The sequence below is a fragment of the Octodon degus genome, unplaced genomic scaffold (assembly GCF_000260255.1).
Source record: "Octodon degus isolate 3935 unplaced genomic scaffold, OctDeg1.0 scaffold00200, whole genome shotgun sequence".
NCBI classification, from domain to species: Eukaryota; Metazoa; Chordata; class Mammalia; order Rodentia; family Octodontidae; genus Octodon; species Octodon degus.
This window is the reverse complement of record NW_004524776.1, coordinates 1,822,102-1,840,424: the sequence shown is the minus strand read 5'-3', so window position 1 is coordinate 1,840,424 and position 18,323 is coordinate 1,822,102. Positions and strand designations below refer to the sequence as shown.

Sequence of the window (18,323 nt, the reverse complement as noted above, 5' to 3'; positions counted from 1 at the left end):
GGAAGTTCTCACTCATGGCAGGCTGTGCTGGGTCTGGCAGGCTGCACTGGGTCTGGACAGGCAGCGGGGGGTGGGTGGGGTGTTCTGGAGAATGCCGGGAAAGGCCTCTCTCACGCAGTGGGCCTGGGCATGGACCTCTGGGCACAGGACAGAGCAGAAGCTCTCCCACACACTCGCAGGGCTTGGGGTTGGTCGGATATCTGAAGGATGGATTCAAATGAAGACAGGATTTCACAGTAGAGGATGAAGAAATGAACTGCACATGCACTTGATAGTTGCTACCTCGAGTAGCACTCAGCTAGCCACCCCCTTCTGGAAACACTTTCTTCTTTTGACTCCCATGGTATCAAGCACTCTTGATTTTCTTCCACCCTCCACAGTGCCATCACTCTGTAGCACAGACTTCAACAGAGCACTTCTTATTGGTTGCCATAGCAACGATGCATAACAAACATCTCCTGATCTGTGTTTTGGAGCATTTACTCGGGTCTGTGGGTCAGCTGGCTAGGTCTCCATGTCTAGGCTGGACTCAGGGCTGCGTTCGTGGCTGGCTAAGGTCAGGTCAGGAGGGCAGATCTGTTGTTCTTGGCTGGGAACTGCTGGCTGATCTGGGATGGCACTGGCTGGGACAACTGCAGTGGCTTGGCTGTCCACACCATCTCACCCTCCAGCAGGGTAGCCCATTACATGCCCAGGGTGGACTGAGAGTGTGATGGCAAATGGAAATATGCAGGTTTCTCGAGGCCTGACTCAGAACTGGCATGCCCCCAGAATATTCAAAAAGTAAGAAAACAGTCTCTGATTCATCAATGCAAGGACATCTACAAAGTTCCTTGAATGCAGGAGACGCGAGACTTTAGGTACATCCACCTGCTCACTACGGGTTGCTCGCCGACTCTGTCTATGTTTTCCATTACATGTGCCATGAGCCAAAGATGGCTATTTAATCATAAATTAATTAAAATTAAAAATGCCATGCCTTCAGTTATACTAGCCAGATTTCAAGTGTTCAATGGTCCCAACACATGTGGCTGGTACTAGACATCACAGACATAAATCATTTCCATTATCTCAGAAAGCTATGGGACAGCCCTGTCTACACTTAGCTGCTATGATAGAGGCAGCACAGTACCAGGCTTTCTGTCCCAGTGTCCACATCCTAAGAGTGTTGGCTGGAGCCTCAAGTGCCCAGCACTCTGATGCCAGTGCAGACAGGCTTTTATCTGCAGAGACCCTAGAGGTATCCCAGTTGCAAGGCAGTGATTTCAGAAGCTACATCAACCCAGGAAGGCAGCTTCCCTAGCCATTACAAGTGAGAATAAAGACTTAAAATTCCAGATCAGAAGCGAAGGGAAGCCTGCACTTAGCTGAGTGGGGACAGTGATTTGTAGATGCTGTTATTAAGGACCAGGAGAACCCTCTCAGTGCTGTGCCATTTACACATTGTAGAAGCAGCAGCTTTGTATTTTGCAAGTTGCAGGAAAGAAGCACTGAGCTGCTCCTGGCTCTCCCCACTCTGCTCCCTGCTCCCTCCACTCCTGTGGGCATCTCTGCTGAGCTCCTCTGACCTTCTGTCCAGCGGGCCTTTGTGGATCCAAGACACGATCTTTAAAAGAACAAGCTAACTATAAATGGTGGTGGTGGTGGTGGTGGTGGTGGTGTGTGTGTGTGTATGTTATATATTTCAGATTAACAGTAATTTTGGAATAAGAGACACAATGTTGGTGGTAAGAACAGTGACTGCATAAATTAGTGTTTCTGACAGTTAGGCAGCAGACTTAAAGAGCTCCTTGGAAGTTAAAGAAGAAACAAAAGGCACTCCAAAACAGTGTTCTTGCTCAAAGCTTTTTAATGCAGCATTGTTTAGAAGAGCAAAGAAGTATAAATCCTTTATTGTCCAGTGAGAGGGAACTTTGTAAAATATATATCAGATGCCATAATGGCAGTGAACTCACACACACACACACACACACACACACACACACACACACACACAATCTTTTTTAGAGAAGTTTCAAAGAAATGTGGAAAATGCTCAAGAAATATTATGGAGCAAAAGTAGAATATAACCATTATATACATTATGATCCAAGCTATGTAATATTTATGCAAATGTATGCATAGAAAATGGAGCTTCTGGGCATTGCATCCGTAGACACCATTTGCACACTGTTGTCGCTCCCTGGTACCTGGCACCAGAGGACTCAATAAATACCTGTGAACTGACGTTATTTGTGAGACAAGCCATCAAAAGTAGTAATTTTATTTTCTTTATTGTGCATTTCTATAGTCAGCATGTTTTACATTTATAACTCAGCAAAAAAGTTAGTCATAGTCATTGAGATCAAAGGTATGTAAGGAGCAGCTTCCAGGCAGATGCAAAAGAATGTGGCTCGCACACAAACCGAGGAGTATCTGGGGCGCAGGCCTCACAGTTTTGGCGAGCCCCTTTGGGATGCTGCCTGCCACAGGTCTGACCACGAGCTCTTGTGCTTTCAGGTACTACTCAATGGGCCACCCAGCATCTGTCCACCTCTACTTCCTTGCTGACCGCTTCCAGGGCTTTCTGATTAAGCATCATGCTACCAATCTGGCTGTGAGCAAGCTCGAGACCCTGGAGACATGGGTGATGCCAAAGAAAGTCTTCAAGATTGCAAGTCCTCCCAGTGACTTTGGGAGGCTTCAGTTTTCAGAGGTAAGAGGCCAGATTTGGTCCACGTCATCATCTTTCGCTGTCACCTTAACAGTTCTGTGCCAATCTGACACTTCTTATTGAATACAGAGGAGGGAGTTTATAGAGCTCTAAAGATGAGTTCACTCTGGACCTAGAAAAGACTTTCCAGTCAACCTGCATCTTGAACAGTGAGGGAGGAGGAAGATACGGAGATATCAGCATAAGTGGCTGAAACCAACCAGGAGGCCTCGTCTGTTCTTTAGAGGAGAATTTCTTCTTCTAAATTCTCATCCTAGTCAGTGACTCTACCCAAGCCTGTGTTCATAGCAAGCCAATTTCCTAATGAAACAGTGTCATCAGTCCAACTTTGCAGATTGGAGGATTGAAGCTTATGGAGATTTGATGATTTCCTAGATCATAACAAAGAATTAGAAGATCTCTAAAGTGATCCTAAACCTTTAGGAACATAAACACTGTGCTTGTGCTTTGTCATTCCACTTCCTAGTACAGAACCTACCTCAAAATAAATTCCAAATCAATCACTGACTACAGGAGTCAATGAGTGGATGGATGGCTAGATGGGTAGATGCATTGGGTATATAGATGCATGGATGGATAGGTGTGTAGAGGGGTGGATTGTGAGTGGATAGATGAATGAGCAGATGAGTGGATAAATAGATGCATGCAAGGACATATGATTACATACATGGATAGACTGATGGATGCATGAATGAGCAGAAATATGTATGTATGAAAGATTTCACAGAGTTTCCCTATCCCTGACTTTTACTTATGATTCTAGCTAGAGAAATGGATTTACCTGGCACCACCCTTTAATGTCAGCCCTGCCTCTAGGCCAAGAGTGTCCCATATATTCTGGCGCCTGTTTCTCCAGCTTTGTCCTGACCATCTCCTCCTTATGTACAAGCACTTCTTATGCTTTTTTCAAACAACTGTATGTGTTCCTGCCTCAGCCATGGCATGTGCTGACCCCTTCCTAGAATGCTTTCTCCCAGGTTGTCACGTAGCTTTATTTCGTTCATTCTTGGTCATCCTAGTCTAAGTTCAAATGATGCACCTTCAGAGAAGCCTTATCTGGATCCCACTTAGGCTAAATAATGACATTATCTACCTGCCACTTCCCTATGAGTTTTTTAATATTTACCACCTAAGAATTATCCTATTGATTTATCTGATCACTTAATAATTGTCATAAAACAGCTAGAGCTGTACATCTCTTATTCAGTGCTGTATTCCCAGGAATACATTTCCTGTAAAAATCATTTACGGGAAAGCATATGCCATTTGTAGAAAAGGACATGCTATTTTAGACCCTGAATATAACGGCTAGATGAATGAGTGAATGAACTTGGGTGGCCACCCTGGAGGAAGGAGGAGCATGCCTCATCTTGGGAGTACTGTGTGTGTGGAACTCCAGGGTCTGACTCCTGCCTTCCCTGAATCATTAAATCATAGAGAAATGATTTTTCTCAATGAATTGGTAGTTAGGAATGAAGAGTCTAACTTTAGAATGTGCAGAGACTTGAGAGGCTGGGAGTATGGCGAGGGAGAGACTCTTGCCTACTTAGATTCTCCTTGCCAGTCCACCTTTAGCTACCAGTGGTCTTGTGTTGCTGATTTGTTCCCCACTGTCTGGGTTCCCATGTCAAACAGGCATGAGTGAGAATTTCTTGTTAAGGCAAGCTTTTCAATAGAGGCACCAATGGACTGGCTGGCTTTGAGCTGCTAAGGAAGCCCACTCCATAAATTACTGGTGTCAGGGGTAATTAGACACTGCCCCAGTTGGATGCTGGGCTGGAGGCCCGAGCAGTCATTGGACATTAATGTCCCATTAAAGAGATGGATGTTGGGTATCTGAGCTCTGCCTGCTTTTTAGCCTGCTGTTGGGTGACTGGGTACCTACAGCGGTGACAGGCACTGGTAGCCACTCCATGGTTAGTAATTTGTGAGGACTCCTACTATGCCTCTAGTAGTCTTGGTGGGAGAACCAGTAATATAGCTGGCAGAAATAACAGCACAAAATGCACAGAGCCTCAATCCCGTATTGGAGACTTTTTTTCTAGTTTTAGTCTTTTCTACCAGCAACAGTAAAGAATAGAGGGAAGAACTTCAAGGCCCCTTCGCTGGCTGTGGAGCTTCTCCAGGCTCAGCACTCCCTCTGGGCCCTGCCACAGTGCCCTCAGGTGGCAGTGTTGCTAAACAACTCAGATAGCTCTCCCAGTCCATGGCAATTCATGCCACTGGCGTGGAGAAAAAAAGCTCATTCTCCTGTAGGCTGCCACTAAGTGCCTACAACAAGTAATGTTTGGGAGGGCAGCAGTGACCAGGAGAGAGGAAACCCTTCTTCTCATGGAAGTGCAGTGTTGTGGCAAAGCCAGCCAAGATAAAAACACATCAGCTAATGATGGGGGTTACAAGGAAGATGAAACGCCATTCATTTGATTGCTGAAGACCTGGGAGGTTAATGGAAACTACCTGAAACAGGATGATTCATTCTTTCCTGAAGATATCAGTTTAGAGTTGAAACCAGTAAAGGAGTCATCTATGGGGAAACTCGGAACATTCTGAACAAGGAGAATGCATGTGCAAAGGCCCTGAGGCTCCATAAAGGAGGCCAAGTACGCAAGGAGCAGCAAGGGCAGGGTGGCTAGAGCGTAGAGGGTGAGAGGGCATCAGCTGGGCACTAGGTCTCTACAGGGCACAGGATCTTGCAGGCCCTAGAAAGATGTTCAGATTGTCTTTCAAGTGCAGTGGGAGACTTGAGTGGGTTGGGAGCTGGGAAGTGGTGTGTGGCTCGAACATAAACTCCAGCACATTTAAATTCAAGTAATCGATCAATTCGCAGTAATTATGGATGCCCATACTGACTCCATGTGCAGGAGAAGATCTCAGTGGTTGCAGGGGCTGTGATAGTAGGAGAGCTGTGTCTCAGGGTGACCGCACCAGTAACTCACTTGCTCCTTGTGCTCCTCACTTTAGAAACCAGGCACAAGTTGTTTCATCCACTGCTTTGCAAACACCATTCCCATGTTCTCAGTTAAGAGTTCAGATTTTAGAGAACTGCTCATTTCTGTCTCTTCAGAAAATCCCATGACAAGGTCCTAGAGAGTTATCCGTCCCCTCCCCTGCCCCCTTATCACGAATCCCTTCTCTTGGTTTCTCCATCTATGCCATGAGTAGAGTAGTAAGGACTCTCCTTCTTGGAGCTGAGGATAGTAAAGGAATTGAGGCCACCACATGCTTTCCATTCTGCCTGGAGCCCAGTCAGCCCCCTTAGCTGTTAATGTGGAGCAACTCAAGGGGAGGACATGGAAAGAGGGAAGCATCCCCATCTCCAGTGGACTCTACCAGCTTCCCAGGTGGGCGTGCACACCCACCTGCACCTCCACCCTGGGCACACAGACATGGGAGAGCCAGGGCCTACCCACACCACACACCATCTGCACCAAGGTGCCTGCTGCTTCACTGAACTTCAACATTTAGGGTTAGTGCTCCTGTAACCAAGTGTCATTTTTTCTCCATTTAAAACTCTCATTTGATTTGGTTTGACATAGCCACAGAGCTCAGTATTGGTCATCTGTGTAGTTCATGTTCTCATCAAGTCATCCACTCATTCCTTGGATAGACATTGCTTGAGCATCTACTGTATGCTGAACCATTAGTAAGCACCATGGAAGAGTGGGAAGGCTCCATTCATGCAGAGATTGATGTATTATTAGGAGGAGGTGGCAGCTGGAAGACAGTGCTTGGTCCCACTGGTAGAAGGAAAATGAAATAGCAGGAATGATAGAGAGTGAGGGAGTGGTCACTCTTGATTTGGGGATCAGAGAACTCCAAGGAGGTGCCACAAGTAAGGGAAGGAAGGACAAGGGATATTGCAGCAGAAGAGACAGAGAAGGAACCTGTGTTGGGAGAGAACTGAGGGGCTGCTGTGTGGAGCACAGAGTGGGAAACTTAGAGGGGCAAGCAAGGGCTCTGAGCCACCACCTGTGGTGGGATAGTGCTGACCTCAGTGTGCGAGGAATCTCGGGCTGGCGAGAGGGTGAGCGAGCAACTTCTGACTTTCCCGTGGAGAGTGCATTGCGGGCAACAAAGTGGAAGGACGGAAGCCGAGATGAGACTCCTGGGAGGCAAAGCCACACAGCCTCCCAGCTGGCCTGTGAGGAAGATGCCTCATGGACAGCTCATGTCCCTAGGGCCTGCTACAGCGTGAGTTGGGAAAGCCAGAGCTGGATCTTTCCAGGAGCACCGCTGGAAGTCCCAGCTTCTGATGGCATTCTCCAACAGTGGGCTGCATTCTTGTTCAGTTCCAGTATACTAGATGCAAGTGTGTGATTCGGAAAGCAGAGGACTGAGGCAGAAACCAGCCTGTCTGTTTCATGGCAAGAGGTGTTTCTTGGAATGGCCTGCAAGCTGGTATCCACTTATTCGAGTATTCCGTGCATAGTTTGGGGTTTGTTGGTTTGTGTCCACACACATACCACATATGGGCACAGGAAACCCAGTGATTTAGTCAAAGGACCACAGGCCTCATGTTTCCCCAGACTGGGCCCAATCCCAAGTCTGTTGCTCACCAGCCATACAGTCATGAGTAAGTGACAACAGAAGCACCAGTCTCCTCACCTGTGAAATGCCTGTAGAAGGGAGACCTTGCAAGCAGAGTCCTCAGCCTCTGTGGGCTCAGCCCCCAAGGCCATGCCCGATGGGCTCATGACTGACTCTCTCTTTCAGGTTGGCACCGACTGGGATGCCAAGGAGCGGCTCTTCCGAAACTTTGGTGGTCTCCTGGGGCCCATGGATGAGCCAGTCGGAATGCAGAAATGGGGGAAAGGGCCCAACGTGACCGTGACTGTCATTTGGGTGGATCCCATTAATGTCATTGCAGCCACCTATGACATCCTGATTGAATCCACTGCAGAATTCACCCACTACAAGCCCCCTTTGAACTTACCCTTGAGACCTGGGGTCTGGACAGTGAAAATCCTCCACCACTGGGTGCCCGTGGCTGAGACCAAGTTCCTCATCGCACCTCTGACCTTCTCAAACAGGCAGTCCATCAAGCCAGGTGAGTACTCCCAGTGCCTCTGCAGGGGACAGCGTCTCTCCACAGGGACCTCAGTGTCCTCAGCCTAGCAGACAAGGCGCCCTCATGTCCAGCATGTGGTTGCCTGGCAGAAGGACAGCCCCCCTTTCCGAGCTTTCTCCTACTTCTTTACCCTGGAGGACCATCTAACTTCCCACCCGCACCCTGGGGTAACATCGTCATCCTATGTAGTAGATGCTCATCCACGGGACAGCCAGAGGAGCCTAACCGTGTTTAAGGCAAGATGAGAAATAATACAAGGCAGGCACTGAAGCTCAGCAAGTCTTTTTTACTGTTTAGAAAATAAGGATTAAGATAGGGATTCTGTTCACTAAAAATATGACACCCCGAGGAAAAAGAGAAACTAGTGCAAGATAGTTGCTATTCAAAAAAATTCATATTCAGAATATATAAAGAAATCCCATAAATCTGAGACAGGCAAAGTACAAGCCACAAGCGCTGCTGGGTTCTGCACATAAAGCTTTATTGGAACACTGCCATGCTCATTCACTTACATGGCACTGGTTCTACTGTGGGGCTCCTGTTGCTACTGAGGCAAAGCTGAATAGCTGTGAAAGGGACTGCATGGTTTATGAAGAAAACAATGTATATCGGGCTCGTTACAAAAAAAAAAAAAAAACAAGATTGCCAATCCCTGAGCTTTTTAAAAAATTGAGAAAAAGAGATAACATGAATGGTCCACACATGTAAAAATTGATTTCCCTCCCAATCCCGCATGCTGCGCTGGCCCCGCCCCCGGGTTTGCTGAGCCAGAGCCAGAGTCTGGGCGTGGTGGCGCACACCCGTAATCCCAGCTCTGGGGAGGCTGAAAACAGGAGGATCACTTCAAGTCCAAGCTGTGTAGTGAGACCCTGTACCAAATACATAAAATGAAAAAAAAAAATTGATTGCCCTCATTAATAATGAGAGAAGTATAAACTAAATGCAAAAAGAGGTCCTACTTTATACCTGCCATGTTGGAAAATAAACATACCAAACTTGGGCAGTACTGTACGTTAATGAGGACTAAGAATACTAAGAATACCAGTCTCCTGGGAGGAGGATAAATAGATGAAACAAGTCTAAGGATGAGTCAGTGAGCACCTTCTTGTAAGGCTGGACATGTGTGCCCCTTAGCACACAGAGGTCCCGCTCTAGTCCTTAGAGACCTGCCCGGGAACAGACCCTGCAGAAGTGCTCGCAAAAACCCTAATGAGAAACAATGAAAATGTCCCATGTGTGCAAGGATCACTTGTCGTCTCTTTGTACAATAACATCCTGTGCAGCATGGACATCAGCGAAATACAGCCACAGATAGCACCTGCAAAGAATCCCTGAAATATGATGTTGAGGAGGGAAAAAACATCACAGAATAAATCATAATTAGGGCACATGTTTTTGAAGTTCAAAACAAGGAAAAACCAACTAGTACAATGTAAAGACCGTGTAAATATATCATTAAATCACCAATAATATATTATATTATTTCGCCACCCTTGTGTAGATAGAAAACTGTAAGGGAAAGAAGGGAACACAGATTTCGGGACAGTGGTCTTCAAGGGACAGGAAGGATAGGAAGAGGCCAACCAGATTTCTAGCATTTCTTCCCCATCCAAAAGGGTTTATTTTTGTATTTCTGTGTCTCCTCCACATTATTTTATCAGGGAAACAACCTTTTCCCTGCTGCACTTCTACCTTCAGAAACAACTACTGCTAACAATGTGGAACGCATCCTTCTAAATTTGTTTCTGTGTTTTGAAAACAAACACATAGCACATCACAAGTCATAGGGACTTCGTTGCTTTTTAAAATGAAATAAGGTCACACATTCTTTGCTGAAACTCCCTTACATTGTTCTCTAAGTTAGTGTCCAGACTCTCCCAGCTGCGTGGAATTCCACAGTCTGCCTGTCCCACTGTTGGTGGACACATTGCTTCTGTTGTTGCTGATATTATTACAGGAAGATTCTTGGACATGAAATTGCATGTGCTCCAGTAGGTACATCCATAAAAGAGACTCCTAATAATGGAATTTCTGAGTATCAGTACAGTCATCCTTTGTTATCTTCAGGAAACAGGCTCCAGGACCTCCTGTAGATACCCAGATCCACGTTGGTTCAAGCCCCTTGTAGAAAATGGCATAAATTTGCATGTAACCTCTCCACCCCTTTACCTTTACGTTAAGTGATCTCTACCTAATACAATGTAAATGCTGTGTATGTAGTTGTTACATTGCATCGTTTGGGGGATAAAGACAAGAAAAAGCAATGTGTGTATATGAAACACAGACCAAATTTTTCTCCCAGTTGTTCACCAAATGAGTCACAAGCTCAGAAGTGTGAAACACATTGCAATCTCTGTTAACTAGGAAGAACTCTGAGCCACCCATTTTGCCAATGGCACAGGAGAAAAGGACACAGATGTCCCACAAGAGGGAACCTTGATATGAGTCCTGACAGCTTTCACCAAGTCTTCTTCCTAAGCAAATCTACAGATAGGAAGCTCAAGTTTCTTTGAGATGAAACCTGTTCCTTTGCTCCCCTACGAAGCACACAGAAGGGGCCTTCTGGTGCTGGCCAGGCCAGAGCCTTCCACATAAGACCTTCAGGTGTCTCCTTCATCAGGGGCACCTCCAGTGCTCCCAAGGACCTCAGGTTCCTTAAAGCCAGATGTGATGGACAAGGATGAAAAGACAGACAGCAGCTTCCTTACTTCAGATACACACATAGGACAGAAAATAGAGCCATCCCCGAGTCCACCCCCATAGGAAAGTACCCTGGGACCATGCGTGGAAACCTGATCTCCCCAGCATTTCCTCCACAGTTTCAAAAGAAGGAAAAGCTTTTACCTACCATGGCCAGGAAGATCCAGGGGTCCTTCTAACCCTTTGAGGCCACCCCCCCCGACATTGTCAGTAATTGTATTTGTTAACGATGTTCCAATGACTGGGAACATGAAGGTGGGAGCAGTGCAATTTGTAAAATGATTCATCACACGTAATTTGCTATTCATGCGTCCCTGGTAATCTCAAGAAATCTGATGAGGTGGAATTGAAGAAAATTTAATTATAGAGGCAAGCATCATGAGCCGATACCGTAACAGCATTTCCCACATTAACCTCATTTTTCATGAGTCTTTTTGCAGCGACCACAATATTTTGTTCCCAAGCTTTGAATGTATGTTAGCAGCTCCTGCTGAATGTCCTGCATTTTGTCAGCATGAGCACAGCTCCCCACCTCCCATCCTCTGCAGAATGGAGGCATGAGGGGATGCTTCTCCACCGAGACTGAGCTCTTGGCCACCATTATAACATAAGCTGTCATTTCAGTTTATTCCACTACCTACAATGGAGCCTGCCATCTCTAATAATAGGCATTTCATATATCTATACCCACTAAGTAAATCAACAAATGTCTTGTAAATAATAAATGTTTAATAAGTATGTGTTGAATGAATGTCTTGCACAAAGTGATGCTTAAGAGAAACTGTCGAATGGATGAGTGTCTAGACCTCTGCAGAGGCTCCATAAATAGGTACTGAATGAATACAGGAAGCACTATGCCCTGCACAAGTGACTTCTGTGCTGGCAAGCTGTTTCTTCACCTACAAAATGATATTGCTAAAAGCATGCCCCGTGAAACTATTGTGTGAATTAAAAGAGGTGATACACAGTGCCCAGTGCAGCACCAAGTACACAGTATGTAGGTGGGTATCCAGCTAATAGCTCTTCTAAACTCATCATTATTCCCTTTGGCTTTCAGAGGAGGCACTGAGGCTTCACAATGGGCCCCTCCGCAGTGCCTACATGGAGCAGAGTTTCCAGAGCCTGAATCCGGTCCTCAGCCTGCCCATAATCCCTGCCCAAGTGGAGCAGGCTCGGAGAAATGCAGCCTCCACAGGCACAGCACTGGAGAGCTGGCTGGACTCATTAGTGAGCAGGATGTGGACCACGATGGACATCTGTGCCACAGGTCCTACCTCCTGTCCTGTCATGCAGGCCTGCAGTCACACAGCCTGGAGCTCCTTCAGTCCTGACCCCAAGTCAGAGCTGGGGGCAGTCAAGCCTGATGGCCGGCTCAGGTAGCATTGGCCACGTGTGGACCACAGCACAATCTCAACAAAAAGACTGCCAGAGGGCCCTGAGGCCTGGCTTTGCTCTCGGGTTCACCTCCTGGCTGTAGGACGGTGGAGGAGGTGAGTTTGAAGGCCAGAATGGATCAGCCTGCATTTGGCAATCTGGTTTCTGGGGTGGGGATGGCTCAGTGCCAGCACCATGGGTGACCCTCAACTCCTACAGGTTCCTGACTTCCCCTGCGGTGATCTGTACCTGCCCCCCCACTCCACCCCAACACAAGAGATTCTCCAACTTTTATTTTCAGCAGCAGAACTTTGTTTACTCACCTTGGTGGTAGGTAGAAATTCAAGGTACAGGTAGAATCTAAGCTGCTGTGGCTGAAGCTGAAAAGCCCTCCTCTAAAACACCCCACTGGAGGTCCTTGTGCAGAGGGCATCCCCTTAGGTCCCTCTCCTGAACCCAAGGGCTCTGAACAACCCAGTGTGACAACCACTGCCCAGACGGAAGGTATGAGCTCCAGCTGCCCTTCTGCTTATCTCTCTGCTCCATGGCTGAGAACCCTGGCCCACTCTGAAACAGCAGAGCACAAAAGATCACAGGCTTAGGCCTCCCCCAGGAAGGTGGCAGGTTGGGGAGGGCTCCAAGCCTCCCACCAGCCTCTCTCCTACTGAGCTTTTCTTCCTGATAACTAGAAGAGCAAGAAAGCCATTTGACCAAGGTGTACTTGGGCATGTGCGGCCAGCTGTCCACGGGGCTAGGCCACCTAGCACCCAGGCTGCTACATGTGGCAGTAAAGATGAGGTCATGCTCATGTCTCCAAATGGTTCTTGGGCTGAAAAACTGAGAATGCCTCTTTGGTCCTTGAAAATTGGAGTGTTGGGAGGCGTGGCCATGAAACTAACAAGAGATTGCTTGGAAGGAAGCTCCTGAGACAGACAGCACAGCAACACCCACCATCTGCCAGAGCCCTTTTGTACTGAAGTCAGGCTCCAGAGCCTTCGTGGATCGCACATTTGATGCTGTTGGCAGTGACCAAACCCATGGACCACACCTCTTGCACCCAGCAGAAAACATTTCAGATTTGGTTCTCAATTTCATATCCTTCCTTTTCTAGGTGCCAGCAGGCCCTTCATGCAACATAAAAACAACTGAGTTTTAAAAATGTTCCTAAAGGTTCTTTAAATATTTGTTTAAATATTCAGATTGCTGGAGTTGCCAGAAAACTAAAGGGTTTCCTTCCCACGTCCCCCAGATGAGTCACCTCCTACTTGTCTGGGGCTCCTTCCTGATAGCACCCCTTCCCTCCTGACTTCCATATCCCCTGAATGACAGGGATCCCTGGGAAAAGTCGCACCTGTCCAGACGTGAGCCAGTCCTTAGCATTTCCCCAGTATGGGTACAGATTACTATGGTCCACCTCAGTGGCCTGTCTGCTGTGCTGCCCTCTACTGCCCAGCAAGGCAAGATGTCCCATTGGCAATGGAGGACACAGAAAAGGGACACTAGATATTTATTTAATATGTTTTAGTCAATGACTAATTAGTAGGTGCTGTTTTTGCAGCTTGTCATTTATGTTATCTTACTAACTAAAGCTGCCTTTATTCACAAAAGGCTCCCTTCCTCCTCCCTCCCATCCCTAGTCTGTCTGTCTGTCTGTCTCTGTCTATCTCTAATTCTGTCTCTGTCTCTGTATGTCATCCCTACATACTCCTTGTTCTCAGAATAATGCAGGGGTGTTGGACACCATGAGAAAGCTTCAGCTGGACTCTTCTACCAGCATGAAGTAGGTGCCTTCGGGACCTCTGGAGCCTCCTTTTTCCTTATGCAGGGTGTTAGCCCCATCCACCCACTCAAGTGCAAGAGTGCTAGGATTTCTACTGGCCCTGCCCCATCCAAGCATAGAGATGTAATGGCAGAAACCTTGGGATGGGGCGGTCTTCTGACTGCAGAGAGCTGCATGGAACTGCTTGGTCCACATGAGACTCCCATAGCCATCCTGACCATGAGTCTTAACATGACAGTGACAAGAGGGAATCAGGCTCCTTCCAAGGGGGAAGAGGGTCATGGGACCCAGCCAGGAAAGCCTAGGAGACAGCTATTATCCACAGTGAATTCCAGGACCTCAGAGCAGCTTTCTCAGTAAGTCTACAGGGTCTCTAACTGATTTTACAAACTATGAGACCACCAGTCCAGGGCCATATCTTCTTTTGGCACCCAGCCTCTGCCTCTGGTCAGGGTTTCTTCGAGGCCACTGAGGCCTGGGAAACTTCCCTCCCACTTCTTTGCCCAGCTTTTGGGTCTCTGTTTCTAGTGTTATGATCAGTGACTTCAGGAGCCTGGCCTTGGTAGGTGCCTGCATACAGTGGGAACTGCAGACTCCAAGCCAAGGCCCCTCCTCACCCACTGACATTTCTGACTTCTGCTTTTCATCCTAGAACAAGCGGAGGAATTACACATGTGACTTACTATGGGGACCACCCTCCTCACCCAAGGCTTCCCTCCTCACTGCTGGCTGTGGCTACTGGGAATGCTGGGAGCTGGGGAGTCACATTAGTATTCCATTGTCTTCTCTGTTTGTTGACCAGAGAAAAACTTTGCAGATGTTGCATTTGATAAGAGAAGAGAATTCCAAACAACACCGAGGATGACTTGGGAAAAATCAATGTTTCTCAGAAAAAACAGTGTTAATGTTTTTATTTTTGATGTCTGCCTGATAAGAACTTATTAGTTGGAGCCCATTTGTCAGGCATCCTTGAGCCATAGATGCTTGGGAATCCCTGGGAGCCATCCTCTTGGGGAAGCCTATCACTGCCTGTAGAGGCTCAAGTGATGGGTGGCCACTGACCAGATCCCTAGAGTCTCTGGAAAGCTAAGATGGAAGACTTGGGTGTCATCTTGCAGAGGAAAGGAGATATCCCTAGATGCTGGTTATCTGTGTTTTTCCTTCAACCAGTGAATGACATTCAGGAAGGAATCTCAGAAGGTAGACAGCATTTCCAAATCTCACTTCCCAAGTCATGTGCCAAGCAGTATATCCCCAGAGAGGAAGCAAGCAATCTCACATGGCCTCTTTGCTTTAAGAAGTATACTCTTTCCTGCTATGGAAAAAGCCTTTCTGAAAGGATCAAGAGTCCTTCTGGCATTATTTAGCATTGTTGGTTTAACTTTGAAACTTCATATAGAGTTTGGAAAGAATAAGACCACACAACCCATACCCCAGTGGGTTGATTTATCACTATTCTAGAAACAGGCCAGGATATACGAAGACCCTTCTCCCTTATCCTTAGTTTGCAGATATATGAGGAAGACATTGGCTAGAACTGATCTCTGCCAAGAAGGTACAGAATAGACAAGAGCAGTAACTTTCAGGTGTTGGGCATGAGGAAGGTTGCCTTTTACAAGCAAGTTCACTGACAGTTTGGGGCACTAATTCTCCAGCAGCATTTCAAAGGTGGGAAGTGCACTAGAAACCGCTACTGGCATGCTAAGTTTTGAGCATGCAAAGAAGGTTTTCCAGACCAAAGGACCACTCAGTAACAGGAGTCATGAGTGCTTACTGAGGTGCAGGACCTAAACAAATGGCTGAAGTGATTGGTGCAAGGCAAAGGGAGTGGTGCAGATTGTGGTCCCACTGACACGTGTGGGATCCAATGGGAAAGAGCAGCTGGTGCTCAGTTTCAGCCTGTCACTGCATGTACGGACACAAGCCTATTGTAATTGCATCTTCCAGTTTGGTAAGTGAAGCAGAAACCTATGTTTACAAAAAATAGGACCTTTCAATGGTCGCAATTTTTTTAACAGTGTGAGAAAAGGATCCCATAGTTCCATTTATGCATGCCCTGCAAACTATGCTCTCTGGAGAGATGGCTTCGAATGGGGTGAGGTCTTGCCCAGTGGAACAGAGGGAAGGAGGCAACACAAGTAAAAGCAAAAGGCTGATTCTTGAATTTTTTAAAGAACAGGAATTTGTGACAAATCATTCCCCTCCCAAGAGCCATCCCACCCAGGAGGACTGTTCTGTTGGCTCTCATGGGCCCAAGACAGTGTGTGCTGAAAGGCAACATAAATGCAGTCTGGAGGTCTGGGGTGTCATCCCTCAGACATCCAGAGGTCTTTATGTACCTGGGTTCTCACCTCCGGAACTCCTACATGCCAGGCAGAAATGACAAGGACAGGGTTCCAGATAAGGGAATACTGAGTGAAACAGCTAGACTCCACACATCTCGTCTTGGCAATCATTCTGCCACTGGAAGCTTCTTCCAAAACCAAGCAGAGCTATGTTTGTTCACAGGATGTTCTCTTTGCTTATGCCTCAGTTACCTAACTTTGCCCATAGGTCAACCACAGGCGCTACCTCATTGTGTCCTGCTGAGAAGTTTACCTGGGGGGAGTGAAGGTGTCTATGCCTGCTGGAGCTCAATGTACAATCTATGCAAACTCTCTCTCTCTCTCTCTCTCTCTCTCTCTCTCTCTCTCTCTCTCTGTCTCTCTCTCCCTCTCTCTCTCTCTTTCTCCCTCCCCCCCTCTCCCTATCTCTCTCCACTCCTTTACCCATCCCTCCCTCCCTCCCTCCCTTTTTCTCTTCCTCTCTCTCATCCCCTCCCTTCCCTCTCCCTCTCCCTCTCCTCTGTTTTCTCTCTTCTCTATTCTCCTTTCCTCCCATCTCTTTCTCTAATCTAGAAGTATTATTTTTTTTACCTTGCAAACAAGATACTGTATAGGACCCTCTCAAGACTGAGGAGGGCTTTCGTGCACCACCCGTGTCTACCCATCCCTTGTCTTTGGTTCAGCTCTTGCCAAATCCCGTACAGGGAGAAAGTGGCCTCTCTTCTCTCCCCTCTTGACTGGAAATGCTCCAACTGCCTCTGCCTACAGGCGCCCCTCGGAATCAGGTCCACACCTTGTTACCTGTTCCCAACACTGTCTTTTCTGTTCTGCATTTTCCTCCAACTTGCTTCTCCTACCCCCACCCTCAAAAAAAAAAAAAAAAAAAAAAAAAAAAAAAAGCCTTAGGTTTCTCCTTTTTGAAATGTGGCCTTAACATTATTTTGGAAAGCTGATGTCCTCTCCCTCTGATTTTCACCACTATCCAGAAGAATAGAGCATCTCGCAGCTTTTCATGGTGGCCTCCCGAGTCAGAGGCTGCCGATCTCTAGTTTGCAGATACCGTAGAAATTGCTTACAAATGTCATCTTAAAGAAAAATGCTCTTCCGTTTTTCCTATGGGCAAAAATGAGGCTTGAGAGCTCACATGATCCCCGGAAGACTCCTGAAGCACTGTTATACAGTATTGCGGAGGGGCTGGCTTCATTACCAGCAGGGTGCTCGCCGGCTTGGCCTTCCAAACCTCCCCTCCCCCCAAGACCGGTGACTTCATGTACTTCAACAAGAGTGCGTCAGGAGAGGTTCCCAATTTATCTCTTCGTCCTTTCTGCCCAGAAAGTAACAGCATTAACTCTTCCCAGTGGATGGGTCGGATTCTCCCAGGGACCATCCACCCCCTGCCTCCAGACTCCACCCTCACCCGTCAGTCATCCCAGCACTGGAGGAGGCCAAAGACAACCCCCAGGTTTCCATAGGAAATTCACTGGAACTGAGCGCAATCGTCTTTGTAACCTTTCTGTCTTTTTAAAAATATCATGTTGTCTATAGCATTTGTTTTAGAGGCCTCATGATAAATTATTACTGTCCCCTTCATTGTTTTCAAAGACATGCGGTGATATAGTTTTTAAAAATAACTATTTTGTTATAGATCATAATATGCATAAAACTGTACAGAAATATTTTGTAATGTATTGATTTTAAAAAAGAGACTCTGTATATAAAGTTTTAAAAAGAGAGAAAGTTCACATGGCACACACTGAAAGATGTAGATATTTTGCTATTTATTTAAAGGAGTATTTTAAGAGAGATTGAACTATCTGAAGTTGACCAGTAATCAAAGTTCTAATCATCTGAGTGCTTTTCCTCAAGATAGAATGTGATTCTCAGAAACGACTGCATTATCTGCCCATTTCTGCACCTTTTCTGTCTTCATTTAGCAAAACAACAACAACAACAAAATTGTGCCTTAGCTGTATTTTTTGTCTAGGGGAGTTTGTTTCTGTCTGACAAAGCAACATTTTTTGCAGAAGAGTGGATGTATTAAATACTGTATCATACCAAAAACACTGCAGGTGTATATAGATGCTTTCTGTCATCCTGTGTTTTCAGATGCAGAATTTTAAAATAAAAAAAAAAGTCTTTATGGAATACTGTTTCGTTTTTGTTTTTGTGGTGGTGGAATTGCTGGGGATTGAACCCAGGGTCTTACGCTAAGTGAGCTCTTACGCCACTGAGCTCTACTGGCAGTGATCTCTCACCTGGCAGTGGGGATTGAGTGCACAGTGTTCACCCTGCACTGCATTCTCATTTCCCCCTTTTTAATTTTGAGACAAGATTTCACTAGAGTGTCTAGGCAGGCCTCACACT

The 18,323-nt window shown here is 46.6% G+C and overlaps 1 protein-coding gene across 1 annotated transcript in view; it reads left to right on the top strand.

The window, feature by feature from the left end:
• Nucleotides 1-16,332, top strand: part of Xylt1 (xylosyltransferase 1) — a 297,092-nt gene extending 280,760 nt beyond the window's left edge. The window contains exons 10-12 of the mRNA XM_023704682.1: nt 2,500-2,695; nt 7,427-7,760; nt 11,539-16,332. Of these exons, the coding sequence (XP_023560450.1) occupies nt 2,500-2,695; nt 7,427-7,760; nt 11,539-11,861 (853 nt within the window). The 3' untranslated portion in view covers nt 11,862-16,332. The remainder of the gene's footprint in view (nt 1-2,499; nt 2,696-7,426; nt 7,761-11,538) is intronic.
• The last annotated feature ends 1,991 nt before the right edge of the window (nt 16,333-18,323 follow it).